Below are 24,997 nucleotides of genomic sequence, written 5' to 3'. Positions count from 1 at the left end.
CTGTAATAAATCCTTATTACAGCAATCACAATGTAATAATGAACCTGAAAATGAAGTGTTACGCAATCATTTGAAAAAACGTTGAAATACTTCCAATAGAAGTAGTTGATTTGGGCCACATTATTTAAAATACTCAAATACACAGAAAATATGTATTTAAATAGAAAATGATCAAATACACATATATTTCAACCCAGGTCTGAAAATGACTGTACATTGCTATTATTTTGATGGCTACACAAACTAATAGTATTGTAGGTGTACTATGTCTTTGAGTAGGAGCGTCATCGCATTGCCTGGAGAGAAAAAGGACTGCTGAATTAAACAGTTTGCTCTGGCAGGGATTCCCCAAATGGTTATTCTCACCAGAGTGGATGAAGCCTGTCCATTGGTGAAGAAAGACCTGAAAAACATCTATCTGAGCAAGTACATAAAGGAGAAGGTGAGTACAAAAACCATCCGATTGTATTATGAAAGACTGTTCGATTTGTTAACCATCAATTTCACTTTCTCTGGTCATAGGAGTAACAACATGAATTGGTGCAGAAATAATGCAGTGCAACTTAAGTTTCGCCATCAGCTGGAAGACTGTCCTCTTTTTTCAGTGAAGGGAGGGAGAGAGGAGGGACGGTAAGTCAGGTGAGAGGCAGCTTCACGGCTGCTCCCTCCCTCCTCTCAGTGACCATCAGATGGAAGACTGTCCTCTTTTTTCAGTGAAGGGAGGGAGAGAGGAGGGACGGTAAGTCAGGTGAGAGGCAGCTTCACGGCTGCTCCCTCCCTCCTCTCAGTGACCATCAGATGGAAGACTGTCCTCTTTTTTCAGTGAAGGGAGGGAGAGAGGAGGGACGGTAAGTCAGGTGAGTAGCAGCTTCACGGCTGCTCCCTCCCTCCTCTCAGTGACCATCAGATGGAAGACTGTCCTCTTTTTTCAGTGAAGGGAGGGAGAGAGGAGGGACGGTAAGTCAGGTGAGTAGCAGCTTCATGGCTGCTCCTTCCCTCCTCTCAGTGACCATCAGATGCAGACCATCAGTCCCTGTAAATAAAGGCTGTATATTATGCTCACTCAGCAGTGCCCCGCAAGTAATACAACAAATGTTCCATTATCCGTGTGATCATGGACCTAAAATGTTCTATTACCTGTGTGATCATGGACCTAAAATGTTCTATTACCTGTGTGATCATGGACCTAAAATGTTCTATTACCTTTGTGATCATGGTCCTAACATGTTCTATTACCCGTGTGATCATGGACCTAAAATGTTCTATTACCTGTGTGATCATGGACCTAAAATGTTTTATTACCCGTGTGATCATGGACCTAAAATGTTTTAACATAATTTGAAATATGAAAATTTGAAATATGAGTTTTTCACTCCCCTGGTATTGGTTGGTGTCGGCAAGAAATTACGAGTAAAAATGTATCTGACACCAAGACAAGACCGAGACACTCCTAGGCCGGTCTTGAGTAGGCTATTACAACACTGAAGATAACTGAGGGATGCATACATTATCCAGAGTCACTAGCCTATACTAGCCTACACTGAATCATAATACAAGTGGGTCTGTCATACAGCCACATAAAACCCCACTGAATAGTGAAGGCTACTACTTCCGGTCATTTCTTTCACATTGTTTGCTTACCCTGGGGCGGCAGGGTAGTCTAGTGGTTAGAGCGTTGGACTAGTAACCGGAAGGTTCAAATCCCGAGCTGACTAGATATAAATCTGTCGTTCTGCCCCTGAACAGGCAGTTAACCCACTGTTCCTAGGCCTTCATTGAAAATAAGAATTTGTTCTTAACTGACTTGCCTAGTTAAATAAAGGTAAAAATAAATAATAATAATTGAGTAGGACAATTTTGCCACTTGTTTTTTCTGTTGGTTTGTTTTTGTCTGTTGTTTAAATTATACAATGTATAATTTATTGAAGAAATATGTTATTTATTGCATATATTATTTGTATATTTTATTTATTTATTATTTAGCTACTTTATTGAGGAAAATTTTACTTACTTTACTTACTGATAGCTATCTTATTAAGGTCAATGCACTAACTGTAAATCGCTCTGGATAAAAGCATCTGCTAAATAACTAAAATGTAATCGTTATTAGAGCAGGATCTTAAAGTATTTTGAGGACAATGGAATTTAAATAAAGATGCCTTTATTAATACTTTCGTATTACTATGTTATTACTATAATGTGTTTGACTATATCATATGACTAGCCCTAGGCTTAACATTGTAGGCTACAAATATTCGGTAAAACTACATTGTCCACGTTAAAAATGTGACGTCACCACGTCATACTCAGCTGGGCTGCATTCAGCAAGTTTTTACGTTCTGGAACGTTCAATTGAACGGAAATGGTACTGAACGACCAGTTGAATAACGTGGAGGTTGTGGGTTGGGGAAACTGATGTATAATAATAACGGTTGCGGGAACGCTGTCAGCATGGCCACTGCCCTTTAAAACGTCACTCGTTGCTCCAAGTCACACCTCACCACACCTACCAAACGGGAGCAAACGTACCTCAAGTCTGTTCAAGAACGTACGAAAACGTTTTTGAAAACGTGTCGTTCAGTACAAACAGTTCTGCAACGTAGCAAACGTTCAAGTGAACTGAACGCACCTCTGTTGTGAGAGGACCGAACCGGAGGGAAAACATTATCCACGTCTATCGAAGGCTTCCAGTGAGGGACAATTACACGTATATTGCCATTTCAATTGAAGCTTTTAAAGGGAATACACATTCGATTTTCTTAAAGAAAATAACGGAATTCATAGTGGCGGGGTAAGTGTAAATCCTATTTACAGGACCTATTTGTTCAAGGAAGGGAAGAAAATGGAGTTGGAGGACGGAGTAGTGTACCAGGACGACCCGGGGACATCGGCTATGATGTCGGAGCGGGTATCGGGCCTGGCCAACTCCATCTACCGCGAGTTTGAGAAACTGATAGGAAAATACGACGAAGATGTGGTGAAAGAACTGATGCCGCTCGTCGTGGCTGTGCTGGAGAACCTGGATTCGGTGTTCGCGGAAAACCAGGAGCATGAAGTGGAGCTAGAACTGTTAAAGGAGGACAACGAACAGCTCATCACGCAGTATGAACGGGAGAAAGCGCTGAGGAAACACGCAGAGGAGGTGAGTCCGGGCAGCGAACGACGGAGAGAGGGAGTGAGATGGAGGACATTGACAGCGGATTTTAAACGCAGCCTCTAGCTGCAAGGCCACCCAAGCCAGTGTTTTTCATCACCAAAGCATCCCTACCGATGTCTATGTGTAGTGTAGAACATGCACGTGGTGCAACGTTGTCAACAAGGGATACCCACGAGGCTAATAATCTTATATTGTGGAAGGAGAGCCACGTTCGTAATATCTGCTTCCCAGTTAGAGGAGTAACTGTGTGATTAGTTTAGCATCATGCTAACAGTAGCCTACCCATCCATGGTGGATTGATTCACAGTAGCCTCAATTTCATCACGCACTAACACACAGCATGCCTGCGACAGATATGTTTTTCTCCTCTAAGTATATAGGTGCGCGTTTGATGTTGCCATGAGAGGACGTAGCCCCCAGTTACAGTCAACCATCCATTCTTTTTTTGTCAGACTGTTTGCCTGCTTGGCTACTGTAGCCTGCAAAAACAGCTGTCAGCCGCTTATCACTTTGCATGAAAATATCTTTAGTATATTGTTTTTTGTCCAAAGATAAACAGAGCCACTGGGAGAACTGTCTTCCTGTCAAGGTAAATCCAATCATGTCATCAGAAACATCCCACCTGTGTTCTGCTCTCACACACCATTAGCTCCTGTCTAGACCGGTGATGTGTATATATCCTGGATGACTGACAGGGGGTGGTGTATTTAAACCATCTTGGTACTTGTCACTTGTAAAAGAGACTACACATGTTACTGACCCCTACTTAATTCCATGTAATTCTGTTCTCGAAACATTTAATGGAAATACTGTAGAATTCCATTAATTCCTATAGAGGACTGCTCCTACTAGGGAGTGCCAGTATGGCTTCAAAGCCTCTCAATTAAGTGATAATGCTCGAGAAGCCGGTGTTTGGAGGATATATTGGAACGGGTGTTGTTACCGTGCCAATATATCCTCAAAACACTGTCTTCGAAGGCTTTGAATCACTTTTATACAATGGGTTACCAACATAATAATAATGATTGACATATTATTATTCCGTTATTATTAGAGGCTTGTGTCTTTTTTAATATGAAGGGATATTTCACTTTCTCTGGTCATAGGAGTAACAACATGAATTGGTGCAGAAATAATGCAGTGCAACTTAAGTTTCGCCATCAGCTGGAAGACTGTCCTCTTTTTTTCAGTGAAGGGAGGGAGAGAGGAGGGACGGTAAGTCAGGTGAGAGGCAGCTTCACGGCTGCTCCCTCCCTCCTCTCAGTGACCATCAGCTGGAAGACTGTCCTCTTTTTTTCAGTGAAGGGAGGGAGAGAGGAGGGACGGTAAGTCAGGTGAGAGGCAGCTTCATGGCTGCTCCTTCCCTCCTCTCAGTGACCATCAGATGCAGACCATCAGTCCCAGTAAATAAAGGCTGTATATTATGCTCACTCAGCAGTGCCCCGCAAGTAATACAACAAATGTTCTATTACCCGTGTGATCATGGGCCTAAAATGTTCTATTACCCGTGTGATCATGGACCTAAAATGTTCTATTACCTGTGTGATCATGGGCCTAAAATGTTCTATTACCTGTGTGATCATGGACCTAAAATGTTATATTACCTGTGTGATCATGTACGTAAAATGTTTTAACATAATTTGAAAATGGTCTGAGAAAAACAAGGGTAATGAAGAGTAAATCCGATTACGTCGGCACACCCCACGTTGTCACCATAATAAGAGTTCAAAATGCCCACTGTGTTCATACAGTATTTCAGGAGAACATATTAATTCTTTAGACATTCAGAATGGTAACACATGCATGCCGAGGGCAGATAGAGAGCCACTCTACAAATGATCACTAACTCAAACAGGTCTATAACAGATAAAAATATCAAATATGTTCTAACTTCCCCCAGTCACACCTTACTAATAGTGAGCGAGCAACTTTCAAACAATGATCCCCACTTTTCCCTACCAGCAAATCAAGGAAATGATGAGGAGCACTACAAAGTTTAGGATATTTTTAAATGAAAGTAAAGTACAGTAATGTTAAGAGTGAAGTAGGAAGACCAGAAAATAGTCCATAATATATTATTATAATTGTTTTCCTTTTGGAAAAGTTTTATTATTACATTTCCTTTAAAAACAGATCATTTATATTTGTACAACATTTATACACATAAAAACAGCATTTGAATATTACATTTACATTTGTTAAAAACTACATGTTGTTAAAAACAATAGAAACAACCATGAATAAAATGACCTTTTCTTGTAAAACATCCAATCTGTAAAAGCTATTTAAAATGTATACTAATGATTTAACAAAAGTAATGCTAAGATATTAATGAGTCATGAAAGGAGTGTGGCTATTTGTGCTGGCAAAGCGGTTTTATGGGATCTGATAATTATGAGTTTTTCACTCCCCTGGTATTGGTTGGTGTCGGCAAGAAATTACGAGTAAAAATGTATCTGACACCAAGATGTATCTGACACAAGAATTTTGCATAGTCAACATGCAGTGATGATGTATTGGGTCTATAGGCCACCTCACAAACCTCATTGTTACGGAACTGTTTTTAATTGCTTAACATTGCATAGGTTTAGGTAAAAAAAAAATTCTGAGCGGTAGATCTCGGATTGCATTTTGACTCAAAGTGATTTTGAATCTGTTGGTGACCACTGCTCTAAACTAAAGCATCAGTAATCAGAAAAGAGTATAGACAAATACAGTCAGGCTATTATACAGCGTCCCTAAGTGGGCCGCAATTACCTATTGTAGTCTAGGAAAAGCCCTTGAAACGGTTTATGAATGAGTAGTTACACATTTACATTTATGAGAAGTGAATTAGGCCTCTTGTTATAGAGACAAACATTCCTAATCGGGCAAGGTACATTGGACATACACACACACACACACACACACACACACACACACACACACACACACACACACACACACACACACACACATAGAGAAGATGCTGTATTCTGCCTCAGAAGCAGCAGGTTTAGTGACTCTGCAATTTATCAAGACTGCTCATCGGATGGAGAGTTGAGGAGAGGATGAGGTGAGAAAGGACAGAACAGAATTAAGAGGACAGGACAAGCGAGGGGAGATAAAACAGAACTGGGTTTTACTGGCACTTGCAGTATGAAGGGCTTTCATGCTATTTCTGTAGTTACACCTTTTCTCACTGTATCATCCTGAATGAGTTGTTACTTGAGTAATCATGACATTACTACTCAAATATGTAAAAAAAATAATAATAATAATTTGGAGTGTATAATACTGTGAGAATAAAGTTCCATCCAAAGCAGTTGAAGTTCCATCCAAAGCAGACTGACCTGCATCGTTTCGACTGCTTTGGATATGCATCTTAAGCTCCTCTAGTAAAGGTAACATATTAAGCTCCTCCCTCTAGTAAAAGTAAAGAAATAGGCATCAGGAATAGAAGAGGAACTTAGCATCTGTCCAGGCCCATACACAGAGTCATGACCCTACCTCAGTGGGGAGAACGATCACCATAGAACTAAAGGTTGCCTTGCCCCTACAGCAGACCTAGGATCAGCTCAGCCTACCACAATTTTTACCACAGCCATTTGGGGTCAAAATGACTATACTGAGCTTTGATCAGTGGTTACAGACAACTTCAAGACTGCGGGGCTTCACTTGCAGCACTGCCCAGTCTGGTTTGACCTATTTCTGTGTGTGTTTTGGTTTGTGTCCATGTGTGTGTTTGTTGGACCTCTTGCTGCCTGGCCCCGAGTCATAGTGAGGGAGAGTTGGATGTGACTCGGACCGTTTGTCTCTCTGTAGTCCCATTGGACCAAACTCAGCGTGTAGTGCTGTTTTAGGCTTCTCCGCTCTGTCCAGGCTGTGACACAGAAACAGTGAGACACACTCCTCCAGCCCGCCTTGTGTTTCTTCATCCCAGGAAGCCTTGTGTTCCCCAGAAAAGATGCAGATGGGGAGGCGGGGGGGGACCGAGGTTTTCCTATTGTTGGCTGTGTGGGTTAGGATTTCCAGGTCATGTGATCCTTTGTGATGGCCAGGGCTCACTGAGAGGGAGAGACTTCCCTGTGCCTTGTCTTCTATTACCTTCTCTTGGGCCTGGTGTTGCACCATAAACCTTCCCCATTTTACTCAATATTGACCTAATCTGTTTCCAAGGGAATGGTTTGTCAAACCCTCTTGGATTTTAAAGAGCAACATCTGGAACATAAAGAGCAACATCTGTTCCCCTAATGTCTTATAGGCCACTGTGAAATATAAAAAGGAAAACGCCACATTGCTGCTGATGTTCCTAAGTGATGTTATTATAACAACGTTCCCACCTTTAGGTCTTCATCAGGCAAAAGGACCTGGATGTGTGTGTGTTCTTCAGCTTTTATAGGCCCCTCTGCCACACATTGAATCTGTTGTTGTTATTTATTAACAGATCGCTCAAATCGAAAACACAAACCTGGAAAAATAAAGAAGGGTGTTCAGCTGTGTGCATCTTCTCACCACTATGAGGAGTAAAGTCTCCATGATATAGTAATTCATCACACAGTTCCCTTTGTACAAATGATACACTGTTTGACTGTTTATAGAAATGTGAGTGAGCGTAAGTAGATTTCACTCCAGTTCGACATTCGTCCCTAAGGTGTGGTTATAAACTGCCACTTTACAGACGTGGCAAGTAATACTTCATCCTTAACCAATGTTTTGAATCACGATGAATCTACATGGATGCAAACAATGGCCGCTCCCTCAGAGGTGGCACCATTGCTTCAAAAGTGGTGTGGCAAAATTCGTCTGTGTCTTTTCTGGGGCATGGAGTTTTTCCTGATCATGACCTGGTCAGGTAAAACTCTGGGTCCTATTCGTAGGCTATGACAAAATATTCTTATTATACATAGCTTCCCTTTTCATCTGTGTTATGACTATAGGCCTTGTTATACATAGCTTCCCTTTTCATCTGTGTTATGACTATAGGCCTTATTATACATAGCTTCCCTTTTCATCTGTGTTATGACTATAGGCCTTATTATACATAGCTTCCCTTTTCATCTGTGTTATGACTATAGGCCTTGTTATACATAGCTTCCCTTTTCATCTGTGTTATGACTATAGGCCTTATTATACATAGCTTCCCTTTTCATCTGTGTTATGACTATAGGCCTTATTATACATAGCTTCCCTTTTCCTCTGTGTTATGACTATAGGCCTTATTATACATAGCTTCCCTTTTCCTCTGTGTTATGACTATAGGCCTTATTATACATAGCTTCCCTTTTCCTCTGTGTTATGACTATAGGCCTTATTATACATAGCTTCCCTTTTCATCTGTGTTATGACTATAGGCCTTATTATACATAGCTTCCCTTTTCATCTGTGTTATGACTATAGGCCTTATTATACATAGCTTCCCTTTTCCTCTGTGTTATGACTATAGGCCTTATTATACATAGCTTCCCTTTTCATCTGTGTTATGACTATAGGCCTTATTATACATAGCTTCCCTTTTCCTCTGTGTTATGACTATAGGCCTGTGCTTTTAATTGTCTGCTCATGTGAATTGAAAACCATCTTGACCTGAGGTGACTCACACTATCACAAACCTTGTTGTTATTCATTGTGAATATAATATCAAAAGAGCCAGAGACAACAACTTCAATGGACAATATACTCTGTAGTTTAGTGAACTACTATAGCAGGGCTGAGCGTTATGCAAAGAATGGTTACAATGACTTTAAATATGAATTACACTCTACACACACACATACACACACAATGTTAAGCAGTGGACTTTGAAAAATAAATACAGAAAGGTTTCAATGTAGAAAGTATACATTTTATGTCATCTGATTAATGATGCTCTTCTGCTATTAATTCTGTAAGCTTTATGTAAGGCAGGGTTACATTTAACATTATACACAGTATACTTTGTAACAGTTTTTTATGTGTAAGTTATAAAACCACTAACCTTCTGTTGTTGTCTGACAATGTTGTTATTATCATGGTTGGCCAGCCTAGTGAAGCAAAGACACAGCCAAGGCTGACTCATCTACAAATCAACATACACCGCTCAAAAAAATAAAGGGAACACTAAAATAACACATCCTAGATCTGAATTAATGAAATATTCTTATTAAATACTTTTTTCTTCACATAGTTGAATGTGCTGACAACAAAATCACACAAAAATGATCAATGGAAATTACATTTATCAACCCATGGAGGTCTGGATTTGGAGTCACACTCAAAATTAAAGTGGAAAACCACACTACAGGCTGATCCAACTTTGATGTAATGTCCTTAAAACAACTCAAAATGGGGCTCAGTAGTGTGTGTGGCCTCCACGTGCCTGTATGACCTCCCTACAACGCCTGGGCATGCTCCTGATGAGGTGGCGGATGGTCTCCTGAGGGATCTCCTCCCAGACCTAGACTAAAGCATCCGCCAACTCCTGCACAGTCTGTGGTGCAACGTGGCGTTGGTGGATGGAGCGAGACATAATGTCCCAGATGTGCTCAGTTGGATTCAGGTCTGGGGAACGGGCGGGCCAGTCCATAGCATCAATGCCTTCCTCTTGCAGGAACTGCTGACACACTCCAGCCACACGAGGTCTAGCATTGTCTTGCATTAGGAGGAACCAAGGGCCAACCGCACCAGCATATGGTCTCACAAGGGGTCTGAGGATCTCATCTCGGTAGCATAGGAACTGAGAAGTGGTCTGTGGTCACCACCTGCAGAACCACTCCTTTATTGGGGGTGTCTTGCTAAATGCCTATAATTTCCACCTGTTGTCTATTCCATTTGCACAACAGCATGTGAAATTTATTGTCAATCAGTGTTGCTTCCTAAGTGGACAGTTTGATTTCACAGAAGTGTGATTGACTTGGAGTTACATTGTGTTGTTTAAGTGTTCCCTTAATTTTTTTGAGCAGTGTATGTAACTAGGCCTACTCATTATTATTTGTAAATTAGTCAGTCACCATTTACCCACAATGCATCACATATAAACCCAGCAAAAAAATTATCTTCCCTTTTTCAGGACCCTGTCTTTCAAAGGTAATTCATAAAAATCTAAATAACTTCACTGTTTCCCATACTTGTTCAATGAACATGCACCTGTGGAACGGTCGTTAAGACACTAACAGCCTACGGACGGTAGGCAATTAAGGTCACAGTTAAGAAAACTTAGGACACTAAAGAGGCCTTTCTACTGACTCTGAAAAACACCAAAAGAAAGATGCCCAGGGTCCCTGCTCATCTGCGTGAACGTGCCTTAGGCATGCTGCAAGGAGGCATGAGGACTGCAGATGTGGCCAGGGCAATAAATTGCAATGTCCGTACTGTGAGACGCCTGAGACAGGACGGACAGCTGACTGTCCTCGCAGTGGCAGACCACGTGTAACAACACCTGCACAGGATCGGTACATCCGAACATCACACCTGCAGGACAGGTACAGGATGGCAACAACAACTGCCCGAGTTACACCAGGAACGCACAATCCCTCCATCTGTGCTCAGACTGTCCGCAATAGGCTGAGAGAGGCTGGACAGGTCTTGTAGTCCTGTTGTAAGGCAGGTCCTCACCAGACATCACCGGCAACAGTGTCGACTATGGGCACAAACCCGCCATCGCTGGACCAGACAGGATTGGCAAAAAGTGCTCTTCACTGACGAGTCACGGTTTTGTCTCACCAGGGGTGATGGTTGGATTCGCATTTATCGTTGAAGGAATGAGCGTTACACCGAGGCCTGTACTCTGGAGCGGGATCGATTTGGAGGCGGAGGGTCCGTCATGGTCTGGGGCAGTGTGTCACAGCATCATCGGACTGAGCTTGTTGTCATTGCAGGCAATCTCAACGCTGTGCGTTACAGGAAAGACATCCTCCTCCCTCATGTGGTACCCTTCCTGCAGACTCATCCTGACATGACCCTCCAGCATGACAATGCCACCAGCCATACTGCTCGTCCACTGTGCGTGATTTCCTGCAAGACAGGAATGTCAGTGTTCTGCCATGGCCAGTGAAGAGCCCAGATCTCAATCCCATTGAGCACGTCTGGGACCTGTTGGATCGGAGGGTGAGGGCTAGGGCCATTCTCCCCAGATATGTCCGGGAACTTGCAGGTGCCTTGGTGGAAGAGTGGGGTAACATATCACAGCAAGAACTGGCAAATCTGGTGCAGTCTATGAGGAGGAGATGCACTGCAGTACTTAATGCATCTGGTGGCCACACCAGATACTGACTGTTACTTTTGATTTTGACCCCCCCTTTGTTCAGGGACATGTTATTCAATTTCTGTTAGTCACATGTCTGTGGAACTTGTTCAGTTCATGTTTCAGTTGTTGAGTCTTGTTATGTTCATACAAATATTTACACATGTTAAGTTTGTTGAAAATAAACACAGTTGACAGTGAGAGGATGTTTCTTTTTTTTCCTGAGTTGAGATGTTCTTGACCATGGACAGTGAAAACATATTTCACCCTTAAAGACTCTGCTTGCTTAGACTCACTGCACTGCTTCCAACAACACATTGTTGGGACATGAGACGGTCGATGAAACACCAACGTTTCAGATGACACAAACTGACACTGGTAGTACTCCAAAACATATTTTGCAATTTTAACCATCGGTTCAAGAAGTATCTCTGGGTAGGCCAAGGGGCCTCGTTCAGAAGAACAACATTAGATAACTAAAGTGCTGCAGTGGAGAGTGGAGATGATGACAGGGCAGGCCGTGTCCCAAATGGCACCCTATTCCATATATAGTACACAAGTTTTGACCAGAGCCCTAAGGGCCCAACCTAACTGTTGAACCGCATTAACCAGAGTCCCGATGAGGGGTGTTAGGAATCATGGGGGTATGGAATGTTCAATGCTGTGATTCCTCATATGTATCCTCTCCTCTCTCCTTTCCTCTTTATTGTGTCCATCCTTAGCAGCATATTTTGGTTCCCTAGTACTCACGGTAGGAACTGATTGCCAGTCAAATCCATATATTCAATTATTGAATCAACTTATTTCAACATTTTAATTGAAAATAATGTATATTTCATGAAAATAATAATTTTCATGAAGTAGATTTTATTGAATGTTACTCATTCTGTTGCACTCTATTCTAACCAAACCTGCATTACCAGTTCATATCACTAGGTGTCACTATGCACTAGCTCGTCGAAAAAGATGGCTGCCTGTCTCTGTATTTGGTGGTGCCTGACTCCATAAATTCACTCTTTATGGTTGTGTTCATATTGTCTGTAGACTGCTCTGTGGTGGAATTTGTAGGTTTTTTACTTTTAAGACAGTGAAATTTGCAACACAAACCTTTGTGAATAATCACCAGCAGTGCAAATAAAATAATATGCCAATGAACATTACTGGACTAACAAACTTTCCAGGAACTTCCGTATCCATTGTCCTTGGGTAGCAGCAGCAGATTGTTTCATCTTCTTTATCCTGTGCCAAACACATTTATTCAGTGAGTCTAAATCATAATGTTAGCTGCTGGCTACATGATTGCATCAACCTAGCTAGCTAATGTTAGCTAGCTAGCTATCTAGCAAGGCTACTCTAAAGCTAACATTAGTAGTTTTGTTAGCTAGCTAGCTATAGATTGGATCATTCTAGATAGTTTTAGATGACTAAACTGCTTTTATTAACTGCTTTTATTCACACATGCCTTGTTTTCCATGAACATGTGTGTTCATTTGCAGGTTTAAAAATATATACTTGTGTATTGATTTTAAGAAAGGTGTTGATGTTTATGGTTGGTGCAACATTGGTGCAACGACAGTGCTTTTTTTCGCAAATGTGCTTGTTAAATTATCACCCGTTTGGCGAAGTAGGCTGCGATTCAATGATAAATTAACAGGCACCGCATTGATTATATGCAATGCAGGACAAGCTAGATAAACTAGTAATATTATCAACCATGTGTAGTTAACTAGTGATTATGTTAAGATTGATGGTTTTTTATAAGATACGTTTAATGCTAGCTAGCACCTTACTTTGTCTCCTTGCTGCACTCGCATAACAGGTAGTCAGCCTGCCACGCAGTCTCCTCGTGCAATGTAATCGGCCATGATCGGTGTCCAAAAATGCGGATTACCGATTGTTATGAAAACTTGAAATTGGCCCCAATTAATCGGCCATTCCGATTAATCGGTCGAGCTCTAGTTTCCACTAGACCACAAAGTCAGATTGCTCCAGGATTCCACACTGGAGAGGAGTGTGAGCGAAGAAATAAACCAAGTGCAGAGTCAAAAAACTATGTGCTGGTGCAACCAAACATAGTTGTTGAGAGGTGTGGTTAATTAGGCTCTGTAGGCTGTAGCTAGATGACCACTGTGACTGACAAGTGAATCCACCTGTCACAGCGAGCGTGGGGGTTACCACATGAAATCCCAGGGACAGGGTTTTATTCACTAAACATGCAAACGGGCTGAAATTGGGGAAGGTACTATGTCAACTTGCCCAATAAGAAATGCCTGCTTTCTTTTCTGTTGCAAAATGTTTTTCTATGACGTGAACTATTACATTTGTCTGGTAAACGTGTTCAGTGCCGCTGCATTCACACCAGATTGAAGTACTGGGGCAAATGCCGTCTTGCCACACGTTTTCCAGCGGCGCTGTGCTCCCTGGTTTGTTCTTCTAGGGGAGAGGAGCACAGAAGGCCTGGGTAATACAGTATGGTGGCCAGATGATTAGCTGCAGCCTTTCTAGCTGTGTTGAACGTTACAGGTAGAAATGTATTCTATAGAATGTTATGGCTTTGTTTAATGATGAAAAAAGATCATTATCTGATGTACTGAAGGCAGCTCTAATTTCAATGCATCTATAAATGTGAAAACAGAAAAGAAGAAAGGAGAGGACTGAAGAGCAGGCTAGAGTAAAGTATTACAGCTGGCAGGATGTGAAAGCACACACACACACACACACTGGATTTCTGTCCAGGACACACTTCTCTGACACACCAGGAGGATGTGGGAGTGGAGGGGACCTGCATTTCCGGGTGAACAGAAGACTTCCAGATCCTGGTCTGTCTATGTAACATAGTAGTAGACATCCCTGCTTCTTAGAGTGTAGTCTAGACTATGTTGTGGCAGTAGCTACACATGTACCCCTCTGTATAACGTACAGGGTGGTCCTGTATTTGGTCAAATAATAATTCTGCTCTCTATATTCGCAGTGTCTCTTTTAAACTGTATTATGTAATGTGTGTGTGTGTGTGTGTGTGTGTGTGTGTGTGTGTGTGTGTGTGTGTGTGTGTGTGTGTGTGTGTGTGTGTGTGTGTGTGTGTGTGTGTGTGTGTGTGTGTGTGTGTGTGTGTGTGTGTGTGTGTGTGTGGTGTGAGAGAGTGGTGTGTGTGTGTACTGTCGTGGCCATTTTTTTTTAGAATGACACAAATATTAATTTCCACGAAGTTTGCTGCTTCAGTGTCTAGATATTTTTGTCAGATGTTACTATGGAATACTGAAGTATAATTACAAGCATTTCATAAGTGTCAAAGGCTTTTATTGACAATTACATGAAGTTGATTCAAGGAGTCAATATTTGCAATGTTGACCCTTCTTTTTCAAGACCTCTGCAATCCGCCCTGGCATGCTGTCAATTAACTTCTGGGCCACATTCTGACTGATGGCAGCCCATTCTTGCGTAATCAATGCTTGGAGTTTGTCAGATTTTTTATTTTTTGTTTGTCCACCCGCCTCTTGAGGATTGACCACAAGTTCTCAATGGGATTAAGGTCTGGGGAGTTTCCTGGCCATGGATCCAAAATATTGATGTTTTGTTCCCCGAGCCACTTAGTTATCACTTTTGCCTAATGGCAAGGTGCTCCATCATGCTGGAAAAGGCATTGTTCGTCACCAAACTGTTCGTGGATGGTTGGGAGAAGTTGCTCTCGAGGGATGTGTTGGTACCATTCTTTATTCATGGCCGTGTTCTTAGGCAGAATTGTGAGTGAGCCCACTCCCTTGGCTGAGAAGCAACCCCACACATGAATGGTCTCAGGATACTTTACTGTTGGCATGACACAGGACTGATGGCAGCGCTCACCTTGTCTTCTACGGACAAGCTTTTTTTTCGGATGCCCCAAACAATTGGAAAGTGGATTCATCAGAGAAAATTACTTTACCCCAGTCCTCAGCAGTCCAATCCCTGTACCTTTTGCAGAATATGAGTCTTTCCCCGATGTTTTTCCTGTAGAGAAGTGGCTTCTTAGCTGCCCTTCTTGACACCAGGTCATCCTCCAAAAGTTTTTGCTTCACTGTGCGTGCAGATTCACTGACACCTGCCTGCTGCCATTCCTGAGCAAGCTCTGTACTGGTGGTGCCCCGATCCCACAGCTGAATCAACTTTAGGAGACGGTCCTGGCGCTTGCTGGACTTTCTTGGGCGCCCTGAAGCCTTCTTCACAACAATTGAACCGCTCTCCTTGAAGTTCTTGATGATCCGATAAATGGTTGATTTAGTTGCAATCTTACTGGCAGCAATATCCTTGCCTGTGAAGCCCTTTTTGTGCAAAGCAATGATGACGCCACGTGTTTCCTTGCAGGTAACCATGGTTGACAGAGGAAGAACAATGATTCCAAGCACCACCCTCCTTTTGAAGCTTCAAGTCTGTTATTCAAACTCAATCAGCATGACAGAGTGATCTCCAGCCTTGTCCTCGTCAACACTCACACCTGTATTAATGAGAGAATCACTGACATGATGTCAGCTGGTAATTTTGTGGCAGGGCTGAAATGCAGTGGAAATGTTTTTTGGGATTCAGTTCCTTTGCATGGCAAAGAGGGACTTTGCAATTAATTGCAATTAATCTGATCACTTCATAATATTCTGGAGTATATTCAAATTGCCATCATACAAACTGAGGCAGCAGACTATGTGAAAATGTAAATTTGTGTCATTCTCAAAACTTTTGGCCACGACTGTATATGTTACTGATGAGAGAGAGTTACTGAGAGTCCTCTCTGTGTGTCTCTGAGCAGAAGTTCATGGAGTTTGAGGACAGTCAGGAGCAGGAGAAGAAGGACCTTCAGAACCATGTGGGCAGAATGGAGTCCCACTCCCGCCAGCTTGAGCTCAAGATCAAGAACTATGCAGACCAAAGTAAGTTTACACATCACTCACTCGCTCACTCACTCACTCACTCACTCACTCACTCACACACACACACACACACACACACACACACACACACACACACACACACACACACACACAGGCTGAATCCCAAATCGACCCCTTACCCTCCACTTCGCGTTCACATGCACCTCCGCCATTTGCACTAGTGTCCCAAAGCTGAGTGAGTGAAAGGGTGTGAGGGTGTGTAGGGGCTTATTAGCCCCTCCGGTAGGCACTTCCACTGAGTCTGCAACACTGCCTGATCCATAGCAATGTGCAATCCCGTAAAGCACTGCGTTATTTTTGAGTTATTTTTGAGACGTGCCTAATGCATTTGTTTGTCTAATGTCGAAACTTGATACATGTAAAAGAAGAAATAACACCCAAATGAAATGTTTAACTGTTGCTGAGGTTTAGATTTTGTAAAACGACAGGGTGGATTTGTTCATTTGAATTTCATGCTTGTTTTATTATTTAAAAAGGTAACATGAACTGCATCATTCAAGTCAGGAGTGTGTCCTGGTGTTGATGGGCTTATTGATCCCCTCGCCGCTCTCTGGAAGTCACCCTCAGAGTTTCGTGAGCAACACGTGACAACGGAGTGATTTGGTAGGGGCGAGGAGGTAGTTTTAGATTCACCATCTCACTCCTGTTTCTCCTCTCTCCCTCTCACACTGAATCCACACATACATTACCCACCCACCCACACAGCCACATACATGCATTTCACATCATTGGTATGCCTACCATTTTGCACACAGCAGTCCATATATAGCATCTCCACGGAGCCCAGTGCAAATGTATTTCCATTATATTCTCTGCCTCTGCCTTTCTCGTCTCCCATTAATCCCTCGGACAATTAATTAGACGCACGCACACACGCACGCACGCACACACTTACGCATTCATTCACACTCTTTTTGGGTGACAGTAATGGGATTACAGGATTACTGTTACTCCCATCCTCTTTAAGTGGCAGCCAGGCACCACATCCCATTGGTGGATTTAGGAGGGGAGTCTGATGCGGTGCCTTTAGGGAACACATGCATCCACAGTGTGATGTGATAGCTCAAACCTCTGTTAGCAATGACTTATTGAAGAGGAGAGAACCATAGCTTCATAAACTGACATACTGCTGTTGTTCTTCAGTCTTAGGAAAATGACAATCTGACTGCCAGTTCCTGCTTCAGCCATTTCCTTTATTGTTGTCATGCTAAACAATTGCTAAAGCAGAAACAGACTGGCAACCCAGGCCTGGGAAATGCAGATCGTAACGGCACACGCCCTGTGTGTATAAACAGTTACGAGTCCTATTCATATAGTTAACCATCTGTAGAGCACGCTGTCCTGGCTGCTGCCACTCCCAGTCTGTGGTGAATAATTCATGGGTCAATTCATGCGTTCTCCAACCAGGGCAGAGTCCACAGCTACTCTATGTGTAGAGTTGCCCACAAGCTACTCTGTGTGGATAGTCTTAGACTGCAGGCATCATCTCTTACTTGCCCTCTTACTTCAATTGGGAAGCTTGTATGGAGGAGAAGATGAGTGGACTTCCAGATCCGTGGTTACTTTGCAGGACAGTGATACACTAGAATGCTGTTTAGACATGGTGTGTATCTGCTGCAGGGTTGTGGTCAATTCCATTTCAATTCCAGTCAATTCTGGAAGTACACTGAAATTCCAATTATCTTCAATGCTTTTCAGTTAGGAAAATTGGAATTTGGTTTACTTTCTGAATTGCCTGGAATTAAAATGGAATTGACCCCAACCCTGATCTGCAGACACAACTCTTGGTTTCTTTGACAATGCCGTTCATTGTCTTTTGTCAAAAAGAAACAGAATATTGCGTAGATGCAGCTCTTCCTCTCACCCAGTCCACCCAACAGAGTGAGCCAACGTTCTAAACACACTAACTCGGTCTACATCCTACCCACTCTCGCCACTCCTCAGAGAAGGACCACATAGCTGTCCTGCGGATGCCTGTTGGGCAGGCAGAGAGAAAGGCCCCTCCCATAGCTGGCCACAGTCACTGTGGTTCGTATGAGTGGCTGGGAAGTACAGTGCCTTGCAAAAGTATTCGGCCCCCTTGAACTTTGCGACCTTTTGCCACATTTCAGGCTTCAAACATAAAGATATAAAACTGTATTTTTTTGTGAAGAATCAACAACAAGTGGGACACAATCATGAAGTGGAATGACATTTATTGGATATTTCAACATTTTTTAACAAATCAAAAACTGAAAAATTGGGCGTGCAAAATTATTCAGCCCCTTTACTTTCAGTGCAGCAAACTCTCTCTAGAAGTTCAGTGAGGATCTCTGAATGATCCAATGTTGACCTAAATGACTAATGATGATAAATACAATCCACCTGTGTGTAATCAAGTCTCCGTATAAATGCACCTGCACTGTGATAGTCTCAGAGGTCCGTTAAAAGCGCAGAGAGCATCATGAAGAACAAGGAACACACCAGGCAGGTCCGAGATACTGTTGTGAAGAAGTTTAAAGCCGGATTTGGATACAAAAAGATTTCCCAAGCTTTAAACATCCCAAGGAGCACTGTGCAAGCGATAATATTGAAATGGAAGGAGTATCAGACCACTGCAAATCTACCAAGACCTGGCCGTCCCTCTAAACTTTCAGCTCATACAAGGAGAAGACTGATCAGAGATGCAGCCAAGAGGCCCATGATCACTCTGGATGAACTGCAGAGATCTACAGCTGAGGTGGGAGACTCTGTCCATAGGACAACAATCAGTCGTAGATTGCACAAATCTGGCCTTTATGGAAGAGTGGCAAGAAGAAAGCCATTTCTTAAAGATATCCATAAAAAGTGTTGTTTAAAGTTTGCCACAAGCCACCTGGGAGACACACCAAACATGTGGAAGAAGGTGCTCTGGTCAGATGAAACCAAAATTGAACTTTTTGGCAACAATGCAAAACGTTATGTTTGGCGTAAAAGCAACACAGCTGAACACACCATCCCCACTGTCAAACATGGTGGTGGCAGCATCATAGTTTGGGCCTGCTTTTCTTCAGCAGGGACAGGGAATATGGTTAAAATTGATGGGAAGATGGATGGAGCCAAATACAGGACCATTCTGGAAGAAAACCTGATGGAGTCTGCAAAAGACCTGAGACTGGGACAGAGATTTGTCTTCCAACAAGACAATGATCCAAAACATAAAGCAAAATCTACAATGGAATGGTTCAAAAATTAACATATCCAGGTGTTAGAATGGCAAAGTCAAAGTCCAGAACCTGAATCCAATCGAGAATCTGTGGAAAGAACTGAAAACTGCTGTTCACAAATGCTCTCCATCCAACCTCACTGAGCTCGAGCTGTTTTGCAAGGAGGAATGGGAAAAAAATTCAGTCTCTCGATGTGCAAAACTGATAGAGACATACCCCAAGCGACTTACAGCTGTAATCGCAGCAAAAGGTGGCGTTACAAAGTATTAACTTAAGGGGGCTGAATAATTTTGCACGCCCAATTTTTCAGTTTTTGATTTGTTAAAAAAGTTTGAAATATCCAATAAATGTCGTTCCACTTCATGATTGTGTCCCACTTGTTGTTGATTCTTCACAAAAAAATACAGTTTTATATCTTTATGTTTGAAGCCTGAAATGTGGCAAAAGGTCGCAAAGTTCAAGGGGGCCGAATACTTTCGCAAGGCACTGTATTTCCACCACAATGTACATGTTAATGTAATACACTGCACTGATGCTTAAAAACCGTGATGAATCAATCCATTCATATGTGGGAACAGTTAGACACCAGGCTAGACATGTACAGTATACATGATATATGGGTGCAGTTGTATAGCACATGCAGTATATGGCTCTGGCTAATTAGCCCTGAGACAGGGAGACCTACCTACCTACCTAACTAACTAATCTGGAGTCAGAACAATCTGTCCTCCTCTATGTGATGTGGAGTAGTGGTCCCTCATTCAGGAGATGTGTAATGGCTTGATATAATATCAGTAACACCACAGTGAGATGATGTTAATTAGGGAGATGGGGATGGGGCCCTTATCCTGTAATCTACAGTCAGATAGAATGAATTCATTGGTCCCTGCTATGCTGATCAACGGGAATTCATCCACCAAAGAGGAACTGATCATACTGTAATGAAGACCCATGAATAACGACACGCTGCACCCACTACTGGACTGCACTGCCAGTCCGATGACATCATCATAAATGGCCCACCACCACAGATTTGTGTGACATGCGTTCCTAGTGCCAGTCGGCTACATCATGGAAATGGTACCGTTGACCTTGTTGTAGTGGTGCCATGTTCCCATGTTATATCATTCTCCCAGTACGCAACTATCTGACTTTCCAGATTATTCTAGGGTTATCCCTGTACCAGAACATCACCATGAAAACCTCTAGCCTCTTCAACTCTGTTTCATCTAGACACAGAGTGGAGATACTCTGTTTCATCTAGACACAGAGTGGAGATACTCTGTTTGATCTAGACACAGAGTGGAGATGCTCTGTTTCATCTAGACACAGAGTGGAGATGCTCTGTTTCATCTAGACACAGAGTGGAGATGCTCTGTTTCATCTAGACACAGAGTGGAGATGCTCTGTTTCATCTAGACACAGAGTGGAGATGCTCTGTTTCATCTAGACACAGAGTGGAGATGCTCTGTTTCATCTAGACACAGAGTGGAGATGCTCTGTTTCATCTAGACACAGAGTGGAGATGCTCTGTTTCATCTAGACACAGAGTGGAGATGCTCTGTTTCATTTAGACACAGAGTGGAGATGCTCTGTTTCATCTAGACACAGAGTGGAGATGCTCCGTTTCATCTAGACACAGAGTGGATGGAGATGCTCTGTTTCATCTAGACACAGAGTGGATGGAGATGCTCTGTTTCATCTAGACACAGAGTGGAGATGCTCTGTTTGATCTAGACACAGAGTGGAGATGCTCTGTTTCATCTAGACACAGAGTGGAGATGCTCTGTTTCATCTAGACACAGAGTGGAGATGCTCTGTTTCATCTAGACACAGAGTGGAGATGCTCTGTTTCATCTAGACACAGAGTGGAGATGCTCTGTTTGATCTAGACACAGAGTGGATGGAGATGCTCTGTTTCATCTAGACACAGAGTGGATGGAGATGCTCTGTTTGATCTAGACACAGAGTGGAGATGCTCTGTTTGATCTAGACACAGAGTGGAGATGCTCTGTTTCATCTAGACACAGAGTGGAGATGCTCTGTTTCATCTAGACACAGAGTGGAGATGCTCTGTTTCATCTAGACACAGAGTGGAGATGCTCTGTTTCATCTAGACACAGAGTGGAGATGCTCTGTTTGATCAGTATACATCAACAGCACATATCAATTCATCACATGAAGATACCCCGCCCTTATTTTCCTTTCACATCAGAAACAGACACAGATTCCCTCTAGAATAGTCATGTCATTTTCAATTCAAACTTTACTATAATCTCACAGCAGTATTTTAAATTCAAACATTATCCCAGTGTCCCAGCAGCGTTTGAAGAGTGTTAATGTCAGTGTAATTGATAGTATCCCTGTGCTGTTCTCCGGCTGTTGTGCTGCTCCACGCCAGGTTTAGGCTAAACCAGACAGACTAATGGGAGGATTAGGGGTTTTTGTCACCTCTTAAATCGGGCCTATTTAAAATCATTTGAGAGAGATTACTTCCTCTGTGCTGTGAGTTCCCCGCCCCATTGGCGTCACACATCAGTCTAGTGTCTGATGGCTTATTACCGTTGAACCGACGACACCTAGTGGCAGATCATTGTCATTACAGGGAGTAGAGTATAGCTTGTCCCACATCTTTCCTTGTTGGGCTGCTTTCAATAGATGTTGATAATGTGGGCTGGCTGTAGTGGCTATAACAGCGTTGATAACAGACACAGTCGTCTCTCTGGAAACACAAGAATATGAAAGTATTTTATCTCAGTTCAAAGCAGTTCTATTTGTGTGGTCATTGAAGCTTTACCTTTTGTCACAATATGGTGTTACTAATGACTCATTGGTTAGCCTCTGTGTCTGTGTGTTTCCTTATAAGAACAGCTACTCATTTAACAGCTGACTAGACTGGCGTTGGAAAAGACTAACTGACTGACTGTCTTGTCTGTCTGACAAACGGATCATCTGATTGACTGTCTGTCTGAAAAACGGATCATCTGATTGACTGTCTGTCTGACAAACGGATAATCTGATTGACTGTCTGTCTGAAAAACGGATCATCTGACTGACTGTCTGTCTGACAAATTGATCATCTGACTGTCTGACAAACTGATAATCTGACTGACTGACTGTTTTGTCTGTCTGACAAACTGATAATCTGACTGAATGACTGTCTTGTCTGTCTGACAAATTGATAATCTGACTGACTGTCTGTCTGACAAACTGATAATCTGACTGACTGTGTCTGACAAATTAATAATCTGACTGACTGACTGTCTGACAAATTGATAATCTGACTGACTGACTGTCTGACAAACTGATAATCTGACTGATTGACTGTCTGTCTGACAAACTGATAATCTGACTGACTGACTGTCTTGTCTGTCTGACAAATTGATAATCTGACTGACTGTCTGTCTGACAAACTGATAATCTGACTGACTGTGTCTGACAAATTAATAATCTGACTGACTGACTGTCTGACAAATTGATAATCTGACTGACTGACTGTCTGACAAACTGATAATCTGACTGATTGACTGTCTGTCTGACAAACTGATAATCTGACTGACTGACTGTCTTGTCTGTCTGACAAATTGATAATCTGACTGACTGTCTGTCTGACAAACTGATAATCTGACTGACTGTGTCTGACAAATTAATAATCTGACTGACTGACTGTCTGACAAATTGATAATCTGACTGACTGACTGTCTGACAAACTGATAATCTGACTGATTGACTGTCTGTCTGACAAACTGATAATCTGACTGACTGACTGTCTGACTGATGTTCGTTCTTCTCTTCTCCTTCAGTCGGCAGGATGGAAGAGCGAGAGTCTGAGCTGAAGAAGGAGTTCAACTCACTCCATCAAAGACACACAGAGGTAAAGAGAGAGAGAGAGAGAGAGAGAGAGAGAGAGAGAGAGAGAGAGAGAGAGAGAGAGAGAAAAGGTAGAAAATAGGGAACTCTTCCTATCTGTATTGTTTTCCTAAGAATAAGATTTCAAGTACCAAAAGTAAAACGAACCTGTCTGTTCTGTCCATTACAGATGATCCATAACTACATGGAGCATGTAGAACTAACCTCTCTGTTCTGTCCATTACAGATGATACATAACAACACAGAGCATGTAGAACTAACCTGTCTGTTCTGTCCATTACAGATGATCCATAACAACACAGAGCATGTAGAACTAACCTGTCTGTTCTGTCCATTACAGATGATCCATAACAACACAGAGCATGTAGATCTAACCTGTCTGTTCTGTCCATTACAGATGATCCATAACTACATGGAGCATGTAGAACTAACCTGTCTGTTCTGTCCATTACAGATGATACATAACAACACAGAGCATGTAGAACTAACCTGTCTGTTCTGTCCATTACAGATGATCCATAACTACATGGAGCATGTAGAACTAACCTGTCTGTTCTGTCCATTACAGATGATCCATAACTACATGGAGCATGTAGAACTAACCTGTCTGTTCTGTCCATTACAGATGATCCATAACTACATGGAGCATGTAGAACTAACCTGTCTGTTCTGTCCATTACAGATGATCCATAACAACACAGAGCATGTAGAACTAACCTGTCTGTTCTGTCCATTACAGATGATCCATAACTACATGGAGCATGTAGAACTAACCTGTCTGTTCTGTCCATTACAGATGATACATAACTACATGGAGCATGTAGAACTAACCTGTCTGTTCTGTCCATTACAGATGATACATAACTACATGGAGCATGTAGAACTAACCTGTCTGTTCTGTCCATTACAGATGATCCATAACAACACAGAGCATGTAGAACTAACCTGTCTGTTCTGTCCATTACAGATGATACATAACTACATGGAGCATGTAGAACTAACCTGTCTGTTCTGTCCATTACAGATGATACATAACTACATGGAGCATGTAGAACTAACCTGTCTGTTCTGTCCATTACAGATGATACATAACTACATGGAGCATGTAGAACTAACCTGTCTGTTCTGTCCATTACAGATGATACATAACTACATGGAGCATGTAGAACTAACCTGTCTGTTCTGTCCATTACAGATGATCCATAACTACATGGAGCATGTAGAACTAACCTGTCTGTTCTGTCCATTACAGATGATCCATAACAACACAGAGCATGTAGAACTAACCTGTCTGTTCTGTCCATTACAGATGATACATAACTACATGGAGCATGTAGAACTAACCTGTCTGTTCTGTCCATTACAGATGATACATAACTACATGGAGCATGTAGAACTAACCTGTCTGTTCTGTCCATTACAGATGATCCATAACTACATGGAGCATGTAGAACTAACCTGTCTGTTCTGTCCATTACAGATGATACATAACTACATGGAGCATGTAGAACTAACCTGTCTGTTCTGTCCATTACAGATGATCCATAACTACATGGAGCATGTAGAACTAACCTGTCTGTTCTGTCCATTACAGATGATCCATAACTACATGGAGCATGTAGAACTAACCTGTCTGTTCTGTCCATTACAGATGATCCATAACAACACA

The 24,997-nt window shown here is 42.2% G+C and overlaps 1 protein-coding gene across 6 annotated transcripts in view; it reads left to right on the top strand.

Annotated features, from left to right (window-relative positions):
* The first annotated feature begins 2,652 nt into the window (after positions 1–2,652).
* LOC110539023 (C-Jun-amino-terminal kinase-interacting protein 4) overlaps positions 2,653–24,997 on the top strand; it is a 59,371-nt gene continuing 37,026 nt past the window's right edge. For all 6 annotated transcript variants that reach the window (XM_036941485.1, XM_036941484.1, XM_036941482.1 and 3 more), the window contains exons 1-3: positions 2,653–3,142; positions 16,132–16,252; positions 23,262–23,332. In XM_036941485.1, coding sequence (XP_036797380.1) covers positions 2,843–3,142; positions 16,132–16,252; positions 23,262–23,332 — 492 coding nt within the window. In that variant the 5' untranslated portion in view covers positions 2,653–2,842. The remainder of the gene's footprint in view (positions 3,143–16,131; positions 16,253–23,261; positions 23,333–24,997) is intronic.

This window comes from Oncorhynchus mykiss, chromosome 13 (genome assembly GCF_013265735.2).
Source record: "Oncorhynchus mykiss isolate Arlee chromosome 13, USDA_OmykA_1.1, whole genome shotgun sequence".
NCBI classification, from domain to species: Eukaryota; Metazoa; Chordata; class Actinopteri; order Salmoniformes; family Salmonidae; genus Oncorhynchus; species Oncorhynchus mykiss.
The sequence above is the reverse complement of the archived record's forward strand: the minus strand, read 5'-3'. Positions and strand labels throughout refer to the sequence as shown.